This window comes from Terrapene carolina, unplaced genomic scaffold (assembly GCF_002925995.2).
Source record: "Terrapene carolina triunguis isolate 2854851 unplaced genomic scaffold, T_m_triunguis-2.0 Scaffold67, whole genome shotgun sequence".
Classification (NCBI taxonomy): domain Eukaryota; kingdom Metazoa; phylum Chordata; order Testudines; family Emydidae; genus Terrapene; species Terrapene triunguis.
In genome coordinates, this window is record NW_020664418.1 from 27,033,664 (window position 1) to 27,058,732 (window position 25,069).

General features: G+C 42.1%; 1 protein-coding gene across 1 annotated transcript; it reads left to right on the forward strand.

Annotated features, from left to right (window-relative positions):
- The first annotated feature begins 4,237 nt into the window (after positions 1-4,237).
- MNS1 (meiosis specific nuclear structural 1) lies at positions 4,238-23,583 on the forward strand. Its single transcript, XM_026648547.2, has 10 exons — positions 4,238-4,462; positions 4,828-5,055; positions 7,190-7,317; positions 10,524-10,626; positions 12,922-13,151; positions 14,009-14,225; positions 14,316-14,423; positions 17,427-17,684; positions 19,839-19,964; positions 23,200-23,583. The coding sequence occupies exons 1-10, from the start codon at positions 4,238-4,240 to the stop codon at positions 23,296-23,298; spliced, it is 1,722 nt and encodes a 573-aa protein (XP_026504332.1). The 3' UTR covers positions 23,299-23,583.
- Positions 23,584-25,069: the final 1,486 nt, after the last annotated feature.

Sequence of the window (25,069 nt, forward strand, 5' to 3'; positions counted from 1 at the left end):
CTGGGCTGCGAGCCTGGGCTGCTGTCGGGCATAGGGGCACCAGTTTAATAATACTGCGTAGGGCCCCATAAATCCTAAAGATGGCCCTGTGGATGAGTGCCCTTTTTTTAAAGTGTTTTTATAAATCTAAATATACTAATAAGACTGAAAAGACAGAAAACTGGGATGAAGTATTTTCATAAATGAGCCTACAACTTCCTTTTTTTCACCAGAGTTCATTAAAGATAAGGAGGTACAATCCACTTTTGCTCTCCTCCTTTCCAAACCACTGTCACATGAGCAGCAGAATATTCTGGGAGTATTGTTTCTATGGAAACCATTTCCTTACTATCCTACTGTATTTAGCCTACCTGTTTCTGCTTTGTTGTTATTGTTGTTTTGATTCTCAGACACACTGCACCATAGCAATGGAGTGTAAAAATGCTTAAATTACAAATAATATTTTTCCTTAATTAGGGTTACCATATTTCCACAATCAAAAGAGAGGACACGGGGGGGGGAGCCCCGCCCTAGCCCGCCCATGGCCCATCCACTCCCTCCCACTTCCCACCCCCTGACTGCCCCCCTCAGAACCCCCAACCCCCCAAGCTTCTTGTCCCCTGACTGCCCCCTGCTGAGAACCCCCCACCCTAACTGCCCCCCTAGGACCCTACCTGTCCCCTGACTGCCCCGATCCTTATCCACTCGCATGGGTGGCAGGGCTGTAGAAATTTTGGTGGTGCCCAGAACCCGCCCCCCCCACCTGCCTAAGGCTCTGGGAGGGGGGAGGTCTGGGGTGCAGGTCCTGGGCTGGGGATTAGGGTGCAGGAGGGGTGCAGGCTCTGGGATAGAGTTTGGGTGCTCGGAGCAGGCTCCGGGCTGGGGTAGGGGGTGGGTGTGCAGGAGGGGGTGAGGGGTTGTTAGATGGAATGTACTGTTTCAATTAGCTATTAATAAGATGTTTTTAAAATACTGAAGTGAATCACTGACTTTAAACTGAAATTCAAAATGGAGTACATGAACTCTGACTTTGAACTCCATCTTTGAGAGGGGACTTATTTACTACAAAGACTCTAGCTTAAACCAGTCAGAACCGGTTTTTCCCGCCAAGTCCAACCCTCAGTGTTCCATCACCTCAGAAGCATTCCATCACCTCAGAACTCTTCCCGCCAAAAAGGCTTTATAAGGTCTTGTTCAGCGCCTGCGCGGGGCTGTCCATTCCAGCGACAGTTCGTACACGGTCGGGTCTTCGCAGAGCTCCAGAGCTGAGATCGAAGAACAACATCTATCCCGTAGTGTGTTTGAGGAAGAGGAGTCCTGTCATCGTCATTCCTATATCCTGCATTTCCTGGTGTCCATCATCCCAGAGGGTCTCCTCGCCAGCGACGAGAACCATCGGTCGTCTGGACTCCCCAGTGTTCCTCCTCAAGGATTCTAAATCAGTCCAAGAGTTGTAAGTCCTGGGCATCACGCCTGTATGTGACATCTGCTGCATCAGAGCAATAGGAGAAAGGTTTCCGTGTTGGGGTATTGTTTATTGTTTTGTAGAATCCCACGGGAGGGTTTATGGGCCTGAGCTCCAAGCTCTCAGAGTCAGTCACTGATCCACTATTTTACTGATTCATGGTTTTGCTGTTTCACAGTGTTATTCTTGTATTTCTCCCCCCCGCCCTAGTTTTTCTGTACCTTTTATCCCTAATACACTTACCTTCATTTGCACCATATTATCTTGTCTTTTCTTTATTTTATTATATTTTATGGGTAGCTAAATCCACCGGTGACAGACACGGAAGGGAGCCGAGTCTGCAGCTTCTGAGAAAAGGGGCTTTCCCTGTTATATCTTCCCTTTTCCATCTCTCTAGTATTTCCTTTGAAGCGTTACCTTCTTCCCCTTGAGGTAACAGGGTGCAGACTCTGGGATGGAGTTTGGGGGTGGGAGGTGGTGCAAAGGGAGAGGGTGCAGGCTTTGGGAGGGAGTTTGAGGGCAGGAGGGGGTGTGTGGGAAGGGGGAGGGGGTTTGGGAGGGAGTTTGGGGATAGGAGGGGGTGCAAGGGTGAGGGCTGTGGGGCTGAGGATGAGGGGTTCATGATGCAGGAGGGGGCTCAGGGCTGGGGCAGAGGATTAGGGTGCGGGGGGATGAGGGCTGGGGATGAGGGGTTTGGGGCGTTGGAGAGGCTCGGGACTAGGGTGGAAGGGCACGGTAAGGGCAGCCTGTCTTGCCATTAGTGGATGGGGGGCACTAGGACCCGGGGGCAGCAGACAGCAGTTGCTGCCGGCTCTGGCAGTACAAGCAGGCAAGGGAGAGGCAGGCAGGGATGGGGAGGACCCACGGGGGGGGGATGCGTGGAGGGGGGGTGGCAGGTGGAGGCCGAGGACCCATCCAACCCTCCCCCTGCTCCCTGAATGCCCCCCTGGGACTCCCCTTACCATGCCCCTGTCCACGTGTAGGCAAAACACGCTGCAGGCAGCAGGGGGGAGCAGGGGAGGGCTCTGGCTGCTGGAGGCCAATGGGAGCAGCTCAATCAGGCCCAGCCGCCCAATCAGCAGCCGCACTCTGCATGGAAGGGAGAGGAAAAATCCCGGACCTTTTAACCTTGTTACCAATTCCTCCCGGACGGCTATTTAGAGACGCAAAAGCCGGACATGTCCGGGGAAATACGGACGGATGGCAACCCTACCTTAATACAATATGATTTTGGAATTTGGATTTTGAGTTGGAACTGTTGTGTCCTAACTCTGACATCTATTTCCCATCTTACAAACTGTCTTCTTTCTGTACTACTTCTGTTCCTCATATTGTGGCTTCTACTACATTTCAGCAGATTTAACTAAACTGTTTTTAAAAATGGGTCTGTTCATTTTTGCCTTGTCTACACTACTGCTCCTATGAGTTTATTTGAATTTTGGGAGACATTTCCTCAGTGTAGTAAAGCCTATGAGCTAAATATCTATAATCTGGAAAAAATCGCAGCAAGGAAATGTCCTCATGATGTATCTAAAACCTCCTCCCATCTGTATCATGAGTCCTGAATGTGATTTTTGGGGACTACATGAGAGTTGCATAAGTACAGGTGTGCAACAAGTGTTCCATAGATGCTAAATTCTAAAGATGCTAGAAGATGGATATTGTAGAAAACCACCCTATGCCCTCACTGAAAAGTACTGGGGCAGGTGACTTTTATGAGGACAGAGCTAAAACATTCTTTTTTGTTGACAGTTAGGGCCATGCCTTTACTAGACAGAAAGAGCTGACCTCAGTGGTAATCACCCTGGTAATTGTTGAATAGGAGGCAATTGGATATTTTTTATTCATTGTTGCACAAATGTTTGTCAAAATAGAGGGGTCCTTAGTAAATCTGATGGTTATTATGAATGTTTATGGCTGCAATTAGCCTCCTTCATGCGCATTAACAGAGCGATGTTCCCTTGCTGTCTAGGACAGTGGTGCGCAAACTTTTCCAGTCATCTCCCCTTCCATTATTTGTAATCGGAAACTGTTTTTTTTTGCATTACCTGTAATCTGAAACTGGAAGGTGGAGTGAAAACACTATTCATTCAGTTTAGTGTTAGAAGTGACAGATTCGAGAAATCTTGGGCTCTCGGCCATTATTATATATGTTGCCAATTTATGTTTTTTAATATCAATTAATCATTAAATGAGTTTAAATTAGTGAGATTCCAAATTAATTTTAAAGGCATAATAGGACTACTGTAGTTATAAAAACTGTTTAAAATAACCCCAGCCTGTTCTTTGATTTGTATGTTTGTTATTTAAAAGGGGGAAAGGCCCAAGTTTCTTCACGCCCCCCCCCGTTTGCGCACCACTGGTCTAGGACACAGACTCTCAACAACAGTCTGCCTCCACCTGCCTGCAGGAGCACCCGTGACAGGCCCAGCTCCTACTGCTGCCCAGGCGGGGCCAGCCCCCATTTTCTATTCGGTATTTGTAGTGCGTCCAGGGCTAGAGGCCTCATCAGAAATCAAGGCCCTACTCTGCTAGGCCCTGTGGTCGGCCCTTCCCCCATTTTCTATAGAGGCCGATGCGGTGAGGATCAGCCGCCAACCACTTGCTGTAGAATTTTGTGGCGCAGGCGCCTCGCTGCGAAGTCGCTTGCACTGGACAAGACCCTTGCTCACGCCCCAGCCCCAGCCCGAACGATCCTATTGCCTGATTCCCAATACCGGAAAGGGCGGTTGCTTCGCGACAGCGCAGTCTGTCTCTAGAAGACTGAGCGGCATTGGGCCGCCCGCTTGGCCAATGGGAGCGCGGATTCCCAGCAGGTGGCCCCTGCGCTCCGCCTGCGTCGACCCGGAAGCTGGAGCCGCCGCTTGTTACCAGGGCAACGGTTTCGGTTCCCAAACAGCGCGCGGGCACTACAGGTTTGGGGGAGGGGAGAGGCCTCCCCGGGCCCAAGGCCGTAGGGCGCTAAAGTCCGTTAGCGGTTGCTCCTCGCCGGGCGGTCTCTTTGACTGCGAGAGGATGGTGAGTTAGCAGCGGCAGCGAGCCGTATGTGGAGGAGCGGTGGGGGGTAGGGGGGAAGCGGCGATGCCCTGGGCCGAGCGGGGTGGGGTGGAAGGCCTGTCGGTTCATACCTGCTGCATTGTGTATATTGCTTGGTCCTACCTCATTCACTCACGGCGATGCCATTTGAGGTAATTATGGGGCGGGCTGTGTCTATAAATATTGCGATAAATCAGATGTGCGGTAAGTGAAGGAGAATTTGAACCTGGATTATTCTCTCATGAATCTCCAGAGGGCGCCCTTGGCTCAATTCCTGTCACTTTGTGCATCCCTGCAGCATTGTGGCTCTGCTCCATTATAAAATTGTTCCTTTCCCCCCCACGCAGGAGTCGATGAGAAGGCCTCCGCAGCTGAATGCTGCCCAGCTGAATCAGAAAAAGATGAGGGAGTTGTATCACAAAGATCTCCTCCAATTGGCACATGAAAAAAAGGTGGAGAGAATCAGGCAATTGGAGGTGATGTGGGAAGCTGAGGAACGGGTTGATCAGAAGCGACTCACAAGATTGCTGAAAGATGAAGAGTATGAAAGGCAGATGGAGGAAGCTATTCAAAAAGTGAGTACTTATTTGTGTTCCGGTGGTGTCTATCACACGTGCTAGTTACTGTTCACACATACACATATGAAGATACAGTTCTGGCTTGGGAAAATTCACAACCTAAGATGACATGCAACATATAAAGGGTGGAAGTGAAGGATAAAACATATGCGTAAAATAATCAATGTCTAAATGTCCCCAAACCTAATATTATTTAGCTAATCTTACAGGCAACATAGCAGAGCGAGTAATTTGCAGGGCTTCTTATCGTTTTCATTGCATTTATAAATAAGAGTTACAAAATGGAAACATGGACAGAATAACAGGCTATATGAATATCATAGTGTAATTTTGTTCATTGAAGACAAAGATATATATGAGCATACCATTTTAGTCTAGAGAAATGTATTCTTTAAAGCTGTACATTATAAATAAATATCATAGACTGTAGCCATCCAGAGCATGTGTATGTATATACAGTAACTCCTCACTTAAAGTCGTCCCGCTTAATGTTGTTTCATTGTTACGTTGCTGATCAATTAGGGAACATACTCATTTAAAGTTGTGCAATGCTCCACTCTTACGTTGTTTGGCTGCCTGCTTTCTCCACAGCTGGCAGCCTCCCTACGCCCGCCCCGCCACCCCCACCCCCCCAGTGCCTCCTGCCCGCCGGCAGACCCCATAGATCAGCACCTTCCCTCTCCCCCCCCTCCCCCCGCCTCCTGCCCGCAGCGATCAGCTGGCTTGCAGCGTTTTGGGGGGGGGGAGGAGCGAGGACTTGGCACGCAGGCTCCCCCTCCCTCCCCAACGCGGCAATCAGCTGGCTGCTGGCGTTTAGAAGGGAGGAGGGGAGGGAGGGGGGAGGAGCCAGGACGCAGCATGCAAAGTAAAGGGGGAGGAGGTGAGGGGGAGAAGAGGCGGGTCAAAGGTGGGGGCTTGGGAGAAGGGGTGGAGTGGGCGGGCTGAGGGTTGAGCCCCCCGCCCCTGGTGCTTGCAGAGTAGGGGAAGCTGCCCTGGAACCTAACACCCCCCTATTTACATTAATTCTTATGGGGAAATTGGATTCACTTAACATCGTTTCATTACTACCCGGATCGGCGGGTAGTACCGATCTGTCGGGGATCGATTTATCACATCTCGTCTAGACGCAATAAATCAATCCCCGAACGCGGTCCCCGTCGACTCCGGAACTCCACCAGAGCGAGAGGCGGAAGCAGAGTCGACGGGGGAGCTGCGGCCATCGATCCCGCGCCGTGAGGATGCGAGGTAAGTCGATCTAAGATACGTCGACTTCAGCTACGCTATTCTCGTAGCTGAAGTTGCGTATCTTAGATCGATCCCCTCCCCTAGTGTAGACCAGCCCTTAAAGTCACATTTTTCAAGAACATAACTACAATGTTAAGTGAGGGGCTACTGTATTTACAGTTGTACATTAACACAATATATCATGTTTAACTGTAATAGATTATGTGACCAGAAGCATTATTTAACCTGTTCCAGAGTAATTGCAGTGATAGATCCCAGAAGAAAGTAAACTATTCCATTTTCAAATGGTTCTTTCTTTTCCAAATGTCTAGATTAATTTGCTTTATTCCTTACCTGTCCCATATTTATAAGAAATTTCTATTATGTTTGCACTGTCCACCTCCAAAACAGTAATCTACTGACTGTTACTATAGGTTTTATGGCATGTCCCAGATCCTCAATATATGTTAATGCACCCACGCTATGCTGTACAACATGCATTATATTTAAATTCGTATGGATCGCATTCTAGCACAGTAACAGCACATGAGGAAAGAACATGGTTTGTTAATTGAAAAACAAGTACAGCTTGATGCAAATTGCTGTGGTGGATCAAACCAGGGTCCATCATCCTGTCTCAGACATTTTCCAGCCCTAGTTATTTCAGAGGAAGAAACCCTGCAGGTAGGCAGTTATGGTGTAACTTGTCCCAAGGGAAAGTTTTCTCCCAACTTCAATAGTTAGAGGTTGGCTTATGCTCCAAAGTGTGAGCATTTATGTCCTTTCCAAATCTTGTTTTTTAATTGACTATTATAATTGAATATTCTTATTATCAGTCCGTTTAAGAGAATGAGTGTATGAAATGTCTGGGGGGGAAATTGTTACAGAAATTATTTGCTCTGGCCAGGCAGAAGAAAACAAAAAACTGAAAGAGCTGCAGCTGGAGCAGGAAGAAAGACTGGCAACTGAGTTGGCAAGATTAAACTATGAAAAACTTAAAGATGAAAAAATGAGGCAGCAAATAAGAGAGAACAGGTATTTTTATATATAGAACAAATACAGTAATCTCATTTTTAATTCATAAATAATATTCCAGTACTGTAAAACTGATTCATGCTGAATTCTGAAAATTATATTTCAAAACATATTTATTTATATTGAAGTAATGGAATAATTTCCATTTATTATTTTGTTTTGCTTTACAGCTGGGGTTGAGCCCTAATTCAGATGCCACAGGATAGGATGCAGTGAGAGGTGCCCTCAGGCAAGGGAGGGAGAGAGGGAAGTTTAAATAAACTAAGGGCTTGTCTACACTGTGAAAAAACACCCCCCTGAGCACTGCAAATTTCAGCTCTGTAATTTGCCAGTGTAAACAGTGCACCAGCACTGGGAGCACGCCCTTCGTGGAGGTGGGTTTTTTTAGAGCGCTGGGAGAGCTATCTCCCAGTGCTGTGCCGCGGCTACACAAGCCATGTTAAAGCGCTGCCACGGCAGTGCTTTAATGTGGCTCGTGTAGTCGCACCCTAAGATTATGAGCCTGTTAGTTTTTGAAAGGGACCTCATGCCTGGTTCCTTTTTTTTAAGACTAATGTATGTATGTTAGATCAGTAAGGGAGGGTGGTTCATTATTGGAGAAACTGGAAAGGAGGTGCGTTTTGAGGAGGGATTAAAAAAATAGGAAGATTGCAAAGCATACAAAATTGGGGAGGATATTTCAGACACAGGTGGAAGGGAGAGAAAACAGTTGTGTGTGGGGAGGATACAAAGAGGACAAAGAAGGAAGCAGAATTAGAGAATCAGAGATCCTGAGTAACACAGTGGCAAGAGACAATATGAGATGGAGGCAAGATAGAATTTGGTGGAGTCTAGCAGGCAAGGAGTTTAAATCTAATCTGGAATGAGAAATCAGTCAGGATAGCAGGGTGACAGAATTTCATTATTTACAACACTGGTCAATTTGAATAAAGTTTCTATTTCTTTCCCTCTCACTCCCTCTTGTCTATTTTTTCTGTCTCTTTCACGGCTACTCCTCTTTGGCCTATTTTAAAAATCTTTTTAAAGGTAATTGTTCCCCCCACTCAAAGAAAAAGAGGCAAGTGGAGTGGGGGAAGAGGTTTGACAACTGACGGTTTTCAATGTTTTCCTATGATCAGTCCTGAAATCTGTGTCATGCTCTGGCACCGCTATGGAATCATGGAAAACTACAAGCCCTGACTGTAACATTAACTCCTTATTAACATACTATTGGTGTTAACAGACTAGACAAAATTCTGTGTGTGGTTTCAGCAGTGCCAATTTTTTAAAATAAATTTTAAGCATTTAAAGCACAAACTTTAAGTCATATTAACATCGATTTAAAAAGTTAGTAAGAAAGATATTTTTTAAATATTCTGATTTGTTATAAACTGAAGATTTTTAGGGCCAAATTTTGCCCTCAGACATGAGTATACAAATACGCATTGACATCAATAAGAGTTGCACATGCATACTAGGGGAAGGATTTTGTCCCTTAAAATTAGTTTAGTTTTTCTACTCCTTTAACAGAGGGATAAGTTTCCTTTTAAAATGGAATAGCCACATCAGTTTTAGAAACACAATGTTTAAATGATTTTTTTAATTACTAGTGTAACTCATGTGCCTAAGAATGTTAATATGGTTAAAATAAGAACCAGTTCAAACCTTACTGAATGAATACTTTCCCTCTCATTCAATGATACCTTTCACAAAACCTTTTCCAAGAAAAGTGGTTTTTCTTTTTTGGGGGGGTATGTTTGATAAAATTAAGGACAGAATGACATGGAATACCAAAGCTTGTTGGGTTTTTTTTAAGAATTAGTACAATTTCCCATGTAACTTCAAAAGTGGCTGTTGGTCATGTAGTGCAATACTTGAATTACATATCTCCAATAATAGTCCAAGCATGCACCGTCTTCTCTGTTCACCAGCTCACTTTTAGGCTACATCAGAATTGTGATGAGGAACAATGGCTAGCTATTTCAATGACGAGGACAGAGCATTAATGATTTTTACAGCTGCTAGTTACAAAATACAATGTAGCAAGTGGATATCATGGCAGTAGATTATTAAATGACATTGACATTATGGGAGATCAGATAGAATTAAAAAGATTCTACCAGTTTATGCAGCAATTTAAAGTCAAGCTAAGTAGGAATCCTGGTTAATCCTTGAATATGTTAGTTAGGGAAAGAAGCTTAGTGATTGTTCTGTCAGTGATCACTTCAAGTTGGCCTCTATGAAAAAGGTTTTGGAATAGCCTTTTATAACTTTGCGGTAAGCAAAAGACCATTGATATCAGCTCCTCATTATGCTTTCCATCTGTCTTGTTTGACTGTGGTATCTCTATGGCTCTTCAAATCCTACCTCTCCAGACTCCAGTATGTACAAAGAAGCATAACTCCACCCTCAAATAATTTGTCTTCATTTCAAGCTTCACTTTAAATTTGCATTCCATGAGTGAAATCCTGGTCCAGCTGAAGTCAGTGGAAATTTTGCCATTGACTTAGACGGGGCCAGGATTTCACCCCTTGTTTTTAAAAATTCTCCACACAAATCTTTTGTCTCTTTTCTTTCCTTTTCATTCCACCATCTAGCATAGGAATCGTCCATCTTTCCTGGAAAAGTCTTAAAGTATTTCTCATCAATTCTCCGTCTTCTTTTCTATCTTGCCTATGTTTCTTAAACATTCTCTTTCTGTACTATTCTTTTTACATGTGAAACGTACCTATTTTAATTATTTTTTCTAATTTTAACTAAATATCTGTAAACTATCATGCACCTCTAAACAGGTGCCCAACTGCATGATTTCTTTTTACAGTTCTTAGTTGGTTCTTAATTAATGCTGGTGTCCTTTAATACTTGACACTTAGTACAGTTAAATAATGTGGAAACAGCAATAATAAAGTGAAGCAGCAGTTGCTTTAGTAGCTCACCATCTGCAAACTGTTGTAGGTTGTCATAAATATTAAAACTAAATTGAGAACTGTAATTTTTTTTTCATTTCAAAAGCATTCTATACCCATATTTCAGTTTTAATTTGAGTTCAGCTGCTGGTCCATTTCTGACTTCATGTCCAGTGCTTATGTCATCTCAGCTCTCCAACACAGTTGATCTGGCCTCCGATTTAAGTATTATGTAATGGGCTGAATTTTTCGCGCAGTTCCTGCAACTCAATTAACTTCAATTTTTTTCATTCTCATTGACAAAAAAAATTGTTTTTGCAGTCTTGAACTTCGAGAATTAGAGAAGAAACTGAAATCTGCTTACATGAATAAAGAAAGGGCTGCCCAGATTGCTGAAAAAGAAGCTATAAGATATGAGAAAATGGTAATTTGTTTTTCTGACTTTCACTAAACAAAGGTCCATTTACTGTTTTAAATAACCTCAGATCCTAGAAAAAAAATGGAATAGTATTAAAGACTTCTGATTTTTGGTCTATTATAATAAAAATGTGAAATGATTTCCTGAAGAAAACTAATTGAATTCCAGTAAAGAGGAATTGTATGTTCAAATGTCTTAGAAAACTCATAGGTCCCAATTCAGGAAAGTCTCTCTTTAAAGTATGTGCGTAAGTTCCCCTAAAGTCAATGGGACATAAGTCTGTGTTTAAGTGCACTTTTGAGTAGGGACACTTTCCTGAATTGAAGTCTTACAAAGCTTTTTTGCCCTCTTCGCAGCCTGAGCTGTCTGCTGCTTGCTGGTGGATGTATTCAGGAGTCACAGTGCCCTGCATCGGGACAACCTGCAAATTCTTATATGCTCCTGGGGATTGTAGAGCTGCTCTGGGTTGGCAGTAGTGTATTGGGATTTAACTCAGTTCCACATTGCCTGCACACTCCAACTCCATGTCTTGAATAATATTTTCTATTTCTTTCCACCCTGCTGGAGTTATTCCAGTCACTAACTTAATTGCTAGCCTTGTTGGGTGAGGAGATATTACGATATTGTGGGGAAAAGGAGGAATTACCTGCCAGGATTGAGTAGTACCTCTCCCATCTTAGTGGCTAGAAATGAGGTGGGGGGCTTCTGCCATCTGTTACAGATAGCACTCTGATTCAAGTCCAGGAAACTCCCTCAGTCTGTCTCCTCCATTAAAATTGTCAGTTAAAATAGCCTGGCTGATTCATCCACCCCATGCTAGGGCATAAGGGAACACACCTACCTTGTTCAGTATATTTCCTTAAGTTATTCCCAAGAGCCTGATTCCCATATGAAAGTATGTCTCTGTGTGAAGAAGAGCAGCCAACTTTGACATTATGTGGCATTTTCTCATGGTTTGGTATGATGATTCTGTGCCTTAAAAAGAGTACTGCTTCCATGACTGTGCAGTCCAGAAGGCTTACAGAGACTCCCTGGCAGAAGCCATGATGTGAATTAGAGATGACTGGAAGAGCGCCCTTTGGTAGGAACTATGCTGTTGACTTTTGATAGCATAAATACCAATGACTAAAATATTTGTTTAGTTTTACATAATGACGGGATGTTTTTTGATTTCTAGACTAGTTACTGTAACAACTAGAATTTAAACCTTTTTGTATATGATAAAGTTTTCATTCCTATCTTTTATGGCTGCTAATTAGCCAGCAAGTTAAATATGCAGGCTTGTAAGTATTTACCACTGTATACAAATTCAAAATTGGGTTAATAAGCTGAATAATCATTGTGGTGCATGGAAAGTAAGAGACTGATCCAGCTGTCATTGAAATCAGCCTGTTTTGCTTTTCACTTAAGTAGGAGCAGGTTCATCCTCCTCATTCTCAGCAACAGCTGAAAATAAGCAACTATGCTGAAAGTGTCTCCCTTAAAGTTAGCCTAATTGTGAAGCTGATTTATCTAAAATGTCATTCGAGTTAAGGGTCTAATAATTTGTTGTAGATCTGATTTTTGTTATGAAAGGCTAATTAGTTGATAGTATATGACCATAGCAAAGAAGCTTAGTTTATAGCAACAATCAGAGCAATAGTTAATTAAATTGCATGGTTAAATATAATATCAAATTATTTTAAATGTTTAACAGAGTCTCTTCTTTTGCAATGTGGTCCCTTCCCAGAATTAAGCTATAGCAAACAGCAGCAGTGCATTTTTACAGTGCGTGGTTAGTGTGCTGATTTTAGAAATACACTGGTGGAAATTTTATTGCTATCAAATGTATATTTAAAGAATTTCAGAAAACAATCGTGGATGCTGTTAATGTGTGTGATAATGCTGACAAACAGGCAGGTAACTTTGATTATGTCATCATTCTAAATAAGTACCTTATTCTTTTGATTTATTTTGCTAGAAAGAAAACATTTTTATTAAAGATGGTCTGCAGAGCTAAGCCACCATATTCCAGTGACCTTTCAGAATTCATCAATAGCTAGGCTGTGAGAGGCATTCTACATAGTGTTACATACATATCTACTTTTAGGTGCTGGGGTAATATGTGCTCAGACCTTATCTGTTAATTCAGCACACATTGGTAATTACATTTGTAGGTCATCTTTCAGGATGAAAACATTCGCTTCATTTTTATGGTACAATAAGATGCTATAAGATTGCTTGTATATACGTTATAGTTTTTCATTCCAGATTATACTTGTAAGAGAGGAGGGAAAAATCTTACAATGTTTTTAACAACAGAAACGTGATGCTGAAATATCACAAAAGATGAAGGAAGAGCAGGAAAGGGTGATAATGGAAGAGAGTTCTGCAGAACTAAGGCGAAATAAGGAGAAAATACTTTATCAGCAAGAACTGGAGAAACAGCTTGAGGAACAAGAAAAAAAGAAGCAGGATGCTTATGAGGAGTTCCTAAAAGAAAAACTCATGATTGATGAAATCGTAAGGAAGATCTATGAGGAAGACCAAATGTTAGTTGTTTTTGGTTTTGTATTTTTTACCAAAAAAGTTCATGTGATCACATATAAGATGAACCAATTCGTGCATGTTTATTTCACAAAATGTGGCCCTGATTCAGGAAAGCATCCCTATTCAGGAAAGGTGCTTAAGCACATCCTTAAGTATTTTCCTGAATAGGAATGGATTGAAGCATGTGTTTTCCTGATTTGGGCATAAGTACTTTTGTCATCTAGCTCAGGTTGTGCTTTTGTTGACCAGCTGTGAAGTCTGCAGCTTATTTCAAGGAGTACTTCCTTGATTTTCTTTACCTCAGAAATGGCTACATAACACAGATTTCAACTTTTCATGGTCGCACATGCCTACCTGACACAGACACTTCTATCCAGCCAGACTGTTGTATGTGGTAGCTTGGGCTCATGGGGATGGGTAGGGGAAGGCGGTTTTATTCTGGGTGGCTGATGTAAGTTAATCAGAAAGACAACTGAGTTTCTGCTTTCTGAAACATTTCTGCTCTTAAAGTATTTCTTCTGGAGCTTACAACTCCAAAATAAAGCTCAGCCAGTGATATTAAACTGTGCCACATGACCTGGTCTCTGTTGGCATATGCCTGGACATAATGCCAAGTTCTGTAGAGTAGCTATGTATAGCCTTAAACCACCTGAAGAAACATATTTATGGCATGGGATCTTCTTTTAGACTAAGTACAATAATAGGCAATAGGGAGGGTCTTTGAGACACTAGGCACCTGCTTTTTTTTCCCTAAGGGGATATATTATTTACAAAGAGTGAGAGCATATTAATAATAAAGATCAAAGTATAATTTTTAGAATAATTATTTTGGTATTTACATTTTTGTACCATCATATAGGGAAAGACAACTCAAGTTAGAGAAAATGAGAGCAACTCAGAGATACATAGAAGAATTTAAAAACGAACAGGCTATTTGGAGGAGAAAGAAGCGTGAAGAAATGGAAGAAGAAAATAGGAAAATCATGGAGTTTGCCAACATGCAGCAGGAAAGAGAAGAAGATCGGATGGCTAAAGCTCAAGCGAGTGAGGAAAGAAAACAAAAGCTCCAGAACATGGTATTAGAATAGCTATCAAAAACTTCGAAATCTTATAAAATGTCTGATGTCTGATATGTCATTTAAAAATGTTTCTTACTCATGTTTTAGATTGCGCAGAATCTGGAAAGAGAGCAACAGGAGCGTGAAGATCTGGAACAAGTGCGACAAGAGCTATATCTTGAGGAACAAGCTGAGGCAGATAGAAAAAGGGAGATGGTAGGTGTTTGCTAGTGGTTAAAGCAATAAGTATAAAGTATAATATTTTTCCCTGGACCAAATTTTCCTGTTAGATATGCACATGGGTCTTCCACAAGTATCTAATGTGAGAATTTGGCCCTTCATGTAGTGGGCTCCTTTAAGTGGTGTTTTGTGTTACCTTAATAGTTCAGGCAGAGATAAACCTGTGTGGATAGGAGGCAAAAGATAATGATGTTGTCATACTTCTTGCAGAAGATTGAGAGAAATAATGGGGGAAATAATAGTCTCAAAGAAGTACAGAAAAAAAATATTTAGATTTAGTAGTGTATATACAATAATGAAGTATCTTACAAAGTATTTACAGCACTAGCTAAGCTCAGTTAGCCAACCCTGTAATTGAGGTTGTTTTACTCCTTTTGATTACTGGTGCAGGACCGGTGCTTAGAAAAGTTTGATCCTGAAAGAATTTGAACAGCATCCATCAAGGTGCTAGCTCTAGCATTTGTAAAATATCAAACTTAAAAATGATGTTCTGGTTACCATCTTGCATTTTTCTACACCATCAATTCTGACATGACTTTGGCAGCTGCTATCTCGCAAACACCATGACTTATATAGGTTAATGCTTATTGCATTTGAAAGTTGGGTTCTAAGTTTAAGATGGTAACAAGTACTTAAAGCAGTTTGGCTACCTTTAATATGAATTTCCATACTTTCAAGGGTTTTAAGTTTCTTTCATGTTTAATTATAATGCTGAATTTCTTGACTTTTTAATGTTTATTTGATCAGTGTTCTTGTAAGGATTTTATCCTTAAGCTATTGATAAGTACTCCCAGTCGCATGAACTTAAAAGTTATTTGTATGAACATGTATTAATATTTGATACAATCCTAATGTGACACTGGGGAGAGCAGGAAGAGGAAAGGCAAGCTGACTTGGAAGTCTGCAGAAATGGAGCCTCACTCTTGCTCCCCTCCTGATATCCACAGGAAGAGAATTCCACTGCTGTGGAAACTGAGGTGCAGGGGATAATGGGGAGAGTAAGATGGATGTGGAAGGCAGTACGTCTCGAGGCATTCCTTTTTTCCTTTCCTGCAATGCTTCTGCAGGACCACTCCCTGTACGCCTTGGGAAATGCCTGGAGTAATGCTCCATCTGGATGATGCCTCTGGAGAGCTCTCTGGGTATGTCTGCATTCAGCTGTGAGTGAGCCTCCCAGCCTGGGTAAAGAAACTCATGCTGGCTTGGGCTGGAAGGCTCACTCCCAGCTGCAGTCTAGACATACCCTACGAAGCTTGTGAGCAGGTCTCTTTACCGCTTCCTGAGAGTCTCAGAATGCTCTTCTGGAGCCAAGTATCACCCTCCTACCGCCCACCTAGTATAATTCTCCCTCAACAATTCCCCTTTAGAATTGTTCATGGGCTGACATCCCTATTTAAGCTTGTTTGGATCTGCTAACTCTAATAAGGCTGTTGGTAGTTTGGGGGTATTTGTGAGGGACTTCAGTGAGTCCGTTCTGATTTCTGAGGTGCCCCAACAAGCATCCTGTATCTTGAAGAATTGGGGGATTAGGGTGAGATGCATTGGATAAACTTAATTTAAATTGTATCCCCTTTCCATTATCAAACTAGGATCTCCCCCCCCACCCCCCCAAAAAAAGTTAGTTTCTAACTGTGGTGGCTATTGCCTTTTTTAAAAATGTGTCTGACTTTACAAACAGCTTGTTCAACTGACTTCAGTTTTGGTGGTGGTGGGGGCGGGGGAATATTTTTGCCATTGACAAGCCTCTTTGGCAATTGGTTTACATTTTGAGGTTTACTTTTTCATGGAAAAGAGCTGGAGACTATTTTTTAAAAATGAAAGTTTAGGTCTCAGACATTCTTAAGACCAGGACCGGCTCTAGCGTTTTTGCCGCCCCAAGCATCCAAAAAACAAAAGCAAACCATCGCGATCGGCGGCAGCTCTACCGCCGCTTCATTCTACGGCGGCAATTTGGTGGCAGGTCCTTCCCTCCGAGAGGGAGTGACGGCCCCGCCACCGAATTGCAGCCGGACGTGCTGCCCCCCTCTTCATTGGCCGCCCCAGGCACCTGCTTGCTACGCTGGTGCCTGGAGCCGGCCCTGCTTATGACAGTTTGTTGGAGCTAATGATCCGTTCTCTTTGAAATGTCAGTAACTTTAAAATTCAAGTTTAATCAACTAGACATTGGACTTGTGCCCTAGATCACAAATAGATGAGTCTGGTGCATGCTACTAGCCTTCTTTTACATGGTGGTGCCAAAAAACAAATCAGACTTTGAATTCTTAACATACATTTTTTTAGATGCCATTCAGGAGTAGCTTGTTCAGTTTTTGTAGAAAAATTTTACATTTGCCCCAGACTTAACCTACCAGTTTTAGATTCTTTTGTGGATTTAGAGAGGGCATATGAAAATACTGGAATTATAATAGAAATACCATTGCAGTCTTAACTATGGAATGTCTACCATGTCCACATAATTTTGAAGTGCACTTATTTATTCCTGAAAGCCACAGTTACAATAAATAATCCAAAAGATTTTCCAGAGAAGATTATCCCAGATGCTGTTTTTAAAATGTCACATGACAAAATAGCAAAAGATATCAACTTCTTTGCTTGATCCTCCATTAAGTCATGTTTACTATGGCTAAATAAGAAGGCATTAGAAGGGTCAGCATTTTATGGCACTTATCCTGCACTGTATAGTTACGCTATACACTTTTTCCCAAATACCATCTTTGCTGGTTTTAGGAATGATAGCCCCAATAAACAAGTGCAAATCCTAGTGTAAAAATCTTTTTGAAGGATGGGAGAATCTTGTAGGTCCCCAGTAATATACTATTTATTTCAATTCAGATACTTATCTGAGCCCCTCCTTATGGGTTTAAGCATAGACTGGTTGACAGTATTTAACTGGATGCAAGGACACAAGGATGTGAGTACAGGTAGATATGGTACACAGTGTTTGCAGTGTATTAGCATTTTGTTGGCTTTTCTCTATAGGCAGAAATGGAGAAGAGAATTAGGCAGCGTCTAGAGTTAAGGCAAACATATGAAGCACAATTAGCCTTCAAGAAGATAGTACTGCAGGCTTTGCAAGAAGAAGAAGAGGCCTTCAGACAGAAGATGTTAGCCAAGTTTGCAGAGGATGATCGCATTGAACAGATGAATGCTCAGAAACGAAGAATGAAACAGCTTGAGCACAGAAAGGCAGTGGAAAAACTTATTGAGGAGCGTCACAAACAGTTCCTTGCAGACAAAGTAAGAGGATTCTTTTTTTTTTTCCCCTCTAGATTTCAATAGAGCTAAAGCTTATTAAAATTATAAGACAATATTTGCAGCAGTTTGTTAGGATTGCTGCTTTCCTTTCCATATCCTTAATCAAGGAATGGGGAATTCTTTTTGTTTTTTATTTTGCATGGAGAAGTCACCTCATGGCTAATTTTGGCTAAACTTACAATGAATGTATTAATTTAGGTCCTGATCCAGCAAGTAGATCCACTATCCTGGACCTCTATGGACAGGGAACTCTGTTGAAGTCAACAGACTCTGCAGGGGTCCATCCTAGCATATATACATGCCACAACAGGGGTTTAGTGTGCTGTTTTAGGTCACTTATTCAGCATCATTGTAGAAAATATTCATTTAAAAATTGAACATGCTGTTGTCTTAAAATGATGGTTTAGTCCAAAGAATTTATTTTAAAAGTTTAAATCACGAAATTCCCTTTTGAGATTTAAGCATCTCTTTCCAAAGGAATCATGGCACAGGAAAGGAAGCAGATTCATGTTAACATTCACCTACTAGGCTCACACTCAGAAAGGGGAATGTAATCAGTCTAGATGTTTTATAAACAAAATTAGGAGTAAAACTATGTGAACTGATTCACTGAATCTTTTATTTCTATAGTAAGGTAAAATATAAGGGAGAAAGTTATTACTCTAATTTATACTCGCATAGAGTGTGTGAAAATTTTCCATATCTGTTTAAAGTAGATGACATATCACATGTTAATCCAACTAAATAGCAGTATATTAGCTTTGGAGTCAAAAAGGACCTTTCTTATCTTGGATATTTTAACATTCTCCTTCAACTTAAAACACATATTCAAATACTTTTATATAGGTAGGTAGAGATACAAAATCATTACTAAATGTAAAACAGTTGTTTAATATTTAAAATCGCATTACTATATGAATTAAAACAGACTCGGTACCAGATTAATGGCTCTTGTTGCAAAAAGTGACAAGCACAAAATCAGTCCATTGAAAAGAATATTTAAATATGTTCGCTCCAGAATCTTAGCACTTCATCATAGTTTTGATATATCAAAGGCCATTACACTATTTTAAATACTGGAGGGTACATGGCTGTGTAGCATACTACAATTTAGACTTTGAACCAATATTGAATGTACATTTCCTTAAAGGGAAATACTACTTTGCATTTAAATTTTTAGGAATTAAAGGAATTCATTGACAGATAAATTGCTCACACATTGTATATATGAAACAAATCCAATTACATATCACCTGCAGTAGCCATCTGAGATTCCCTCATCTGAATGTTTAAAAAAATGATATAGCCAAAGGTGCTAAGCAATGTCTAACTAGTTCAATTTTACTTTGAAAGTGATTACGTATAAATGACTTTCTTATTCAGTGGATCTGTTTCTTGTGTGTATTCAGTATCATTTGCTCACTGTATTAACAAAAATGAGTTTCTTGCTTTTTGCACATTAGTACTGTTCTGTTCCTTTTTATACATCAATAGAATTGTTTACTAAATTTCAAATCAGCTACACCTGTGCAAGCCTGTTAAAAGATAATCAGGGTTGTATGGATGTTACTGAGGATTCAGTTTGGCCTGAAGAACATGTCTATTTTCTTTTCGAGTTTCGTTTCCTGGACACACTTTATCTTGTCTGAAAATACTTTTAGGTCACAGGGAATCATATCTTCATATATCAGTATTTTCTTTTCGAGTTTGCTGGACACACTTTATCTTGTCTGAAAATACTTTTAGGTCACAGGGAATCATATCTTCATATATCCGTTTTTAAAGAGGGACTTTTGTAAACATTTAAGCAGCAAAGTAACTTCAACTCTCTTATCTTTCAGAGGATTATAATTTCTCTTCTCAAGTTTTCTAATTATTAAAATTATGTATTTAAACAATAATTTGCTCCTTCACAGCCACTTTCTCATCCTGTTTAAATGTTGAATTTGTGTTGTTTCAGCAACAATCATAACAAAAAACTTGTTACTTTCTTGCAAGATGATGCAAAAGCTGAGCAATTAAGTGGAAGCCCTTGGTTTGCTCTACTGACAGAGTCCTTTACTAGTTTATATATGTGGTTGAAATTAATTTTCATAAAACAGAAATAGAAGGGTAACGAAGACATGTTTTCTGTAGGAGCGTGAACTTGAAGAAAGGCAATTGGAAGAGAGAAGACAAGGAAATATTCATGCAATTGTTGAAGAAGAGAGACAGAAACTTCTTAAAGAACATGCAACTAAATTATTGGGGTATCTTCCTAGAGTAAGTGAATTATATTTTCCCCTAATACTTGAAATGTTCATCCCGTAAATCTGTTTTCTCTTAACTATTTTACCTCAAGGATAATTTCTATAACTAATGTAATTTTTTAAAAATATATTGTGGCTACATTCCTGCACTCAGTGCAGGCCTGTGTGAGGGGTACACAGAGCAAAAACCCATTTTGGCTTTCTGTAGTTGGGCGGAAGTTGCGGGGGTTGCCCAGCTCTTAGCATAAGCAAAGGCAGGCTGAAGGCTGTGCTAACCGACACTCTGCTTCTCATGATCTGAGTCCTGGGAAGCAGAGAATTGCTGAAGTGCAGAACATTCATCCATGTTTCTCCCTCCTCCAACATATCCCCTATGGCAGGAGGAGGAGGGCTGGAGTTGGAGGCTTATACATCAACTCTATACCAGCCAGAAGTCCTCCTTAACTTATGGTATTTTCCAGTCGCAGTTTCCACTAGCTTTCTGCTGCAGGAAGGTCTACAGGGAATGGATCTCAACAGTCAATCTGGCCCTGTCTCCGTGATACCTAGCCCTTTAACTGTGGCAGTAAAATAAATTACTCGGGTATTTAGAGGAAACTCAAACCTCATTCTGCTCATTCTAGCAGTTTGAAAGTTCAAAAGATAAGGAGGGACTGCTTCACATTAATAAACTGTGAAATATAGCTGAAAATAAGTATAATTATAATGAGTGTCTTAGACTACACAGATGATCAAAGAGCTTGCATTCAGTATGAACACAAGACATTGTAACTACAACAGAGAAGGGTTAATCAGATACTTGACGAAATAGGATTTACAGTAATATTTCTAAATATGCAGATATCCTGTTAAATATGACGCCTAATATTTATTCATTAATTGTATTCTAATTCAGAGCACACAGGTGTGAATTTGTAACCCTTAGAAGGTTGAATTTCCAAATTCCACCTAACCCTTTGCTAATGTGGTTGTTCTTACAGAGAGGGAATATTTACATCAAGATATACCAGATGGGCCTTTTTTTGGTTTGGTTTTTGAATTAACTGACAGGAATTTGTGTGTTTCTCATGGTGTTGAAGGCACATCTCCTGTCCGCACCCATTTCTTAATTTGTTCCTTTCCTTCATTCTTTGGGTTTGTTGGTTTAGCTCGGGGGCGGGCAAACTTTTTGGCCTGAGGGCCACATGAGGTTTCCGAAATTGTATGGAGGGCTGGTTAGGGGAGGCTGTGCCTCCTCAAACAGCCAGGCACGGCATGGCCCCCACCTCCTATCTAATTCCCCCTGCTTCTCGCTCCCTGACGGCCCCCCCGGGACCCCTGCTCCATCCATCTCTCCCTGTCCCCTTACGGCCCCTGGACCCTCCGCCCTGACTTCCCCCCCACCGCCCCATCCTAACTACCCCCCCCGGGACCCCTGCCCCATCCAACCACGCCTTCTCCCTGACCGCCCCCAGAACCTTTGCCCCCATTCAACCCCCCGTTCCCTGCCCTCTGACCACCCCGACCCCTATCCACACCCCCATCCCGACCACCACCCTGAACTCCCCTGCCCTCTATCCAACCCCCCTTGCTCCCTGCCCCCTTACTGCGCTGCCTGGAGCACTGGTGGCTGGCAGCACTACAGCCGTGCCGCCCAGAGCACCAGGACAGGCAGCCGCACCGCCCGGCTGGAGCTAGCCACGCCACCGCGCAGCACAGAGCACCAGGTCAGACCGAGGCTCTGCAGCTGTGCTGCCCCAGGAGCTTGCAGCTCTGCCGCCTAGAGCATTGCGCCATCGGTGCAGTGAGCTGAGGCTGCGGGGGAGGGGGGACAGCAGGGGAGGGACCAGGAGCTAGCCTGCGGGGCCAGGGGCTCAGGGGCCGGCAGGAGGGTCCCGCGGGCCGTAGTTTGCCCACCTCTGGTTTAGCTTTACCTATTGTATTGTTTACACATGCTGTTTACTCCTGAAGTGAGTTATTATGAAAGGAAGATGTCTTAATGTTTAACTTTCGGACATTAAGATAAGTGGAATGCTTCCTCCTCTTTCTCCCCCCCCGGCCCCCCCCCCAAAAAAATTCTAGAAATAATTGCAGCAGGGATTGTTTTACTTGCCAGTTGTGCACCTTAGGAGAACACATAAGGAAATAAAAAAAAAATTAAACTGCATTAAGCTGATAAAATGCAGGTGTTAGTTGTAAGTACTAGAATATAACACAAAAAGAACAGGAGTACTTGTGGCACCTTAGAGACTAACAAATTTATTTGAGCATAAGTCTCTAAGGTGCCACAAGTACTCTTGTTCTTTGTGCGGATACAGACTAACACGGCTGCTACTCTGAAACCTGTCAGAATATAAGACATAATTCTTTCAGCATGGGCACAGGACATTAAAGGGTTTTTTTGTTTGTTTTACTTTCAGGTCGTCTTGCACTAGCATAATGGTTCGCCATTTGGGATTGCAAATAGTTAAAGTGAATTTTTTTTTTCAAATTCCAATTATGGCTTTTATTTTGTGTAATAACTGACTTTAACAGAACTTAAGTTTGTGGTCAGATGTGACCTGACTAAAGTCTCATTAATGCAGTTCCTAGATTTTTATAAATCTAGGAGGTTGGTTCTGTGCTGTGGCCCTTACAAGAGACACCCAGTATGTTTACACAGCAAAAGCTGTGTAGGCTAGCCTACCCAAGCTAGATTGAATCCAGCACTAGCTCAGGTAATAATCATAATAAAGACAGCACAGTGTGGCCTTCAGTGCTGATAGTACAAGCCTTGCATGGATCCTGGACATCTTCTCATTTCATTAGCCCATGCTGTGATGTCTTCACTGCTATTGTTACCTCTGTTAGCTGGATTCAAAGTAAGCTAGTGCATGCAGAACTTTTGCTATGTACATATCCTCACTTGCATTGGTGATGAGCTCTCACAAACAAATAATACTTTGCCCTGTTATGTGATGTCAGAAGCCATTATCCTTACTGACTTCACATCCCCACTGAGAACTAAAACAATTAGGCAAGATTTTTGGTAACTTCTAGCCTCCTTATTAACTCAACCTCCAAAACAATTGTGCTTCTTTACAAAAGAAACAGCCTACCCACTCATTCTTTATTTTCAAATTTCATAATAGTACCACAGGCACTGTACTACAGTGCCTTGCATATACATACCTAAGGTATAGTCAAGAATAATTTATGTATTCTTGGGCCAAATATACAGGAGCTAAATAACATGCACAATGTTTATGCCCCTTTCTCCTTAATTGCAGGGAATACTCAAAGATGAAGATGATGTTAATATGCTTGGTGAGGAGTTTAGGAAGGCTTATCAGAAGAGAAAAGAGGATGTGTATTCAGAAGATAACTGAAATTCCCCTGAATTTGTTTTGTTGCATACCACTAGATGTCATCTTATTTCTACATGCTGCTGTTAATAGTGAGAAATTCCTGTTTAATGTTATGAGAAAGGGTCTTGGTTTAGTTCTGAGCTTTTTCTAAATGGTTACAAGAGCTACAGTTTTTAAGTCAGTGTTGTAGCTAGTTTGGATCAATAAATTTTGCTATTACAGTATGTCTCAAACAATGCATGCATAATAAAATGGACTTGCTAAGGGAGTTCACTTTAGAAAGAACAGGAGTATGTGTGGCACCTTAGAGACTAACAAATTTATTTGAGCATAAGCTTTCGTGGGCTACAGCCCACTTCATCGGATGCATAGAATGGAACATTATATATATACACACGCACACACACATACAGAGAACATGAAAAGGTGGGAGTTGCCCTACCAACTCTAAGAAGCTAATTAAGATGAGTAATTATCAGCAGGAGAAAAAAAACTTTTGAAGTGATAATCAAGATGACCCATTTCAGACAGTTTGACAAGAAGGTGTGAGGATACTTAACATGGGGAAATAGATTCAATGTGTGTAATGGCTCAGCCATTCTCAGTCTCTATTCAAGCCTAAATTGATGGTATCTAGTCTGCATATTAATTCAAGTTCAGCAGTTTCACGTTGGAGTCTATTTCTGAAGCTTTTCTGTTGCAAGATTACCACCTTTGTCTGTTACTGAGTGACCAGAGAGGTTGAAGTGTTCTCCTACTGGTTTTTGAATGTTATGATTGCTGATGTCAGATTTGTGTCCATTTATTCTTTTCGTAGAGACTGTTCGATTTGGCCAATGTACATGGCAGAGGGGCAGTGCTGGCACATATCACATTGGTAGATGTAACACAGCTGGTACTCTGAAACCTGTCACTTTAGAAACGGATTCATGGACAGATGATAGGAATTCCAGTTACATTAGGAAATGTCTTAGCTTATGAAAGAGTATTGTCACAATCACAGGACAAGGACAACTTTTATTTCCAAAAGTGCACTTGGGGACAGGTTTCACTGCTTTCACTCCTCTCGGTGTGGTACTCTGCAGTCTTATCCGTAGTTGGGCTTTGTCCACACAGGAAAATTAATCTGAGGCTATGTCTACACTACAGAATTAGGTCGGATTTATAGAAGCCGGTTTTATAGAAACCGGTTGTATGCAGCCGATTGTGTGTGTCCCCACCTAAAATGCTCTAAGTGCATGAAGTCGGCGGACCGCATCCACAGTACCGAGGCTAGCGTCGACTTCCGGCGCATTGCACTATGGTACCTATCCCACAGTTCCCGGAGCCTCCGGCGCCCATTGGAATTATGGGTTGAGATCGCAATGCCCGGATGATGCAAAGCAGTGCCGCGAGGGGTTCTGGGTACATTGCGTCAGGCCCCTCCCCCGCCGTCACAGCAACGGCAGACAATAGATTCGCGCCTTTTTACCTGGGTTACCTGTGCAGACAACATACCACGCCAAGCATTGAGCCCGCTCAGCTCAGCTCACCGTCACCATATCTCTTCCGGGTGCCGGCAAACGTGGGACTGCATTGCTAAACAGCAGCAGCAGCTTACTGCCTTTTGGCGGTAGACGGTGCAGCATGACTGATAGCCTTCATTGGCGATCTGGGTGCTGGCAGCTGTGGGGCTGGCAGCCGTAGGGCTGCATTGCACCAGCCCCTTGCCTTTTGGTAGAAGATGGTATATTACGACTGGTAACCGTCGTCATCGTACTGCAGTGGCTGTCGATCATGGGCACCCGGGCAG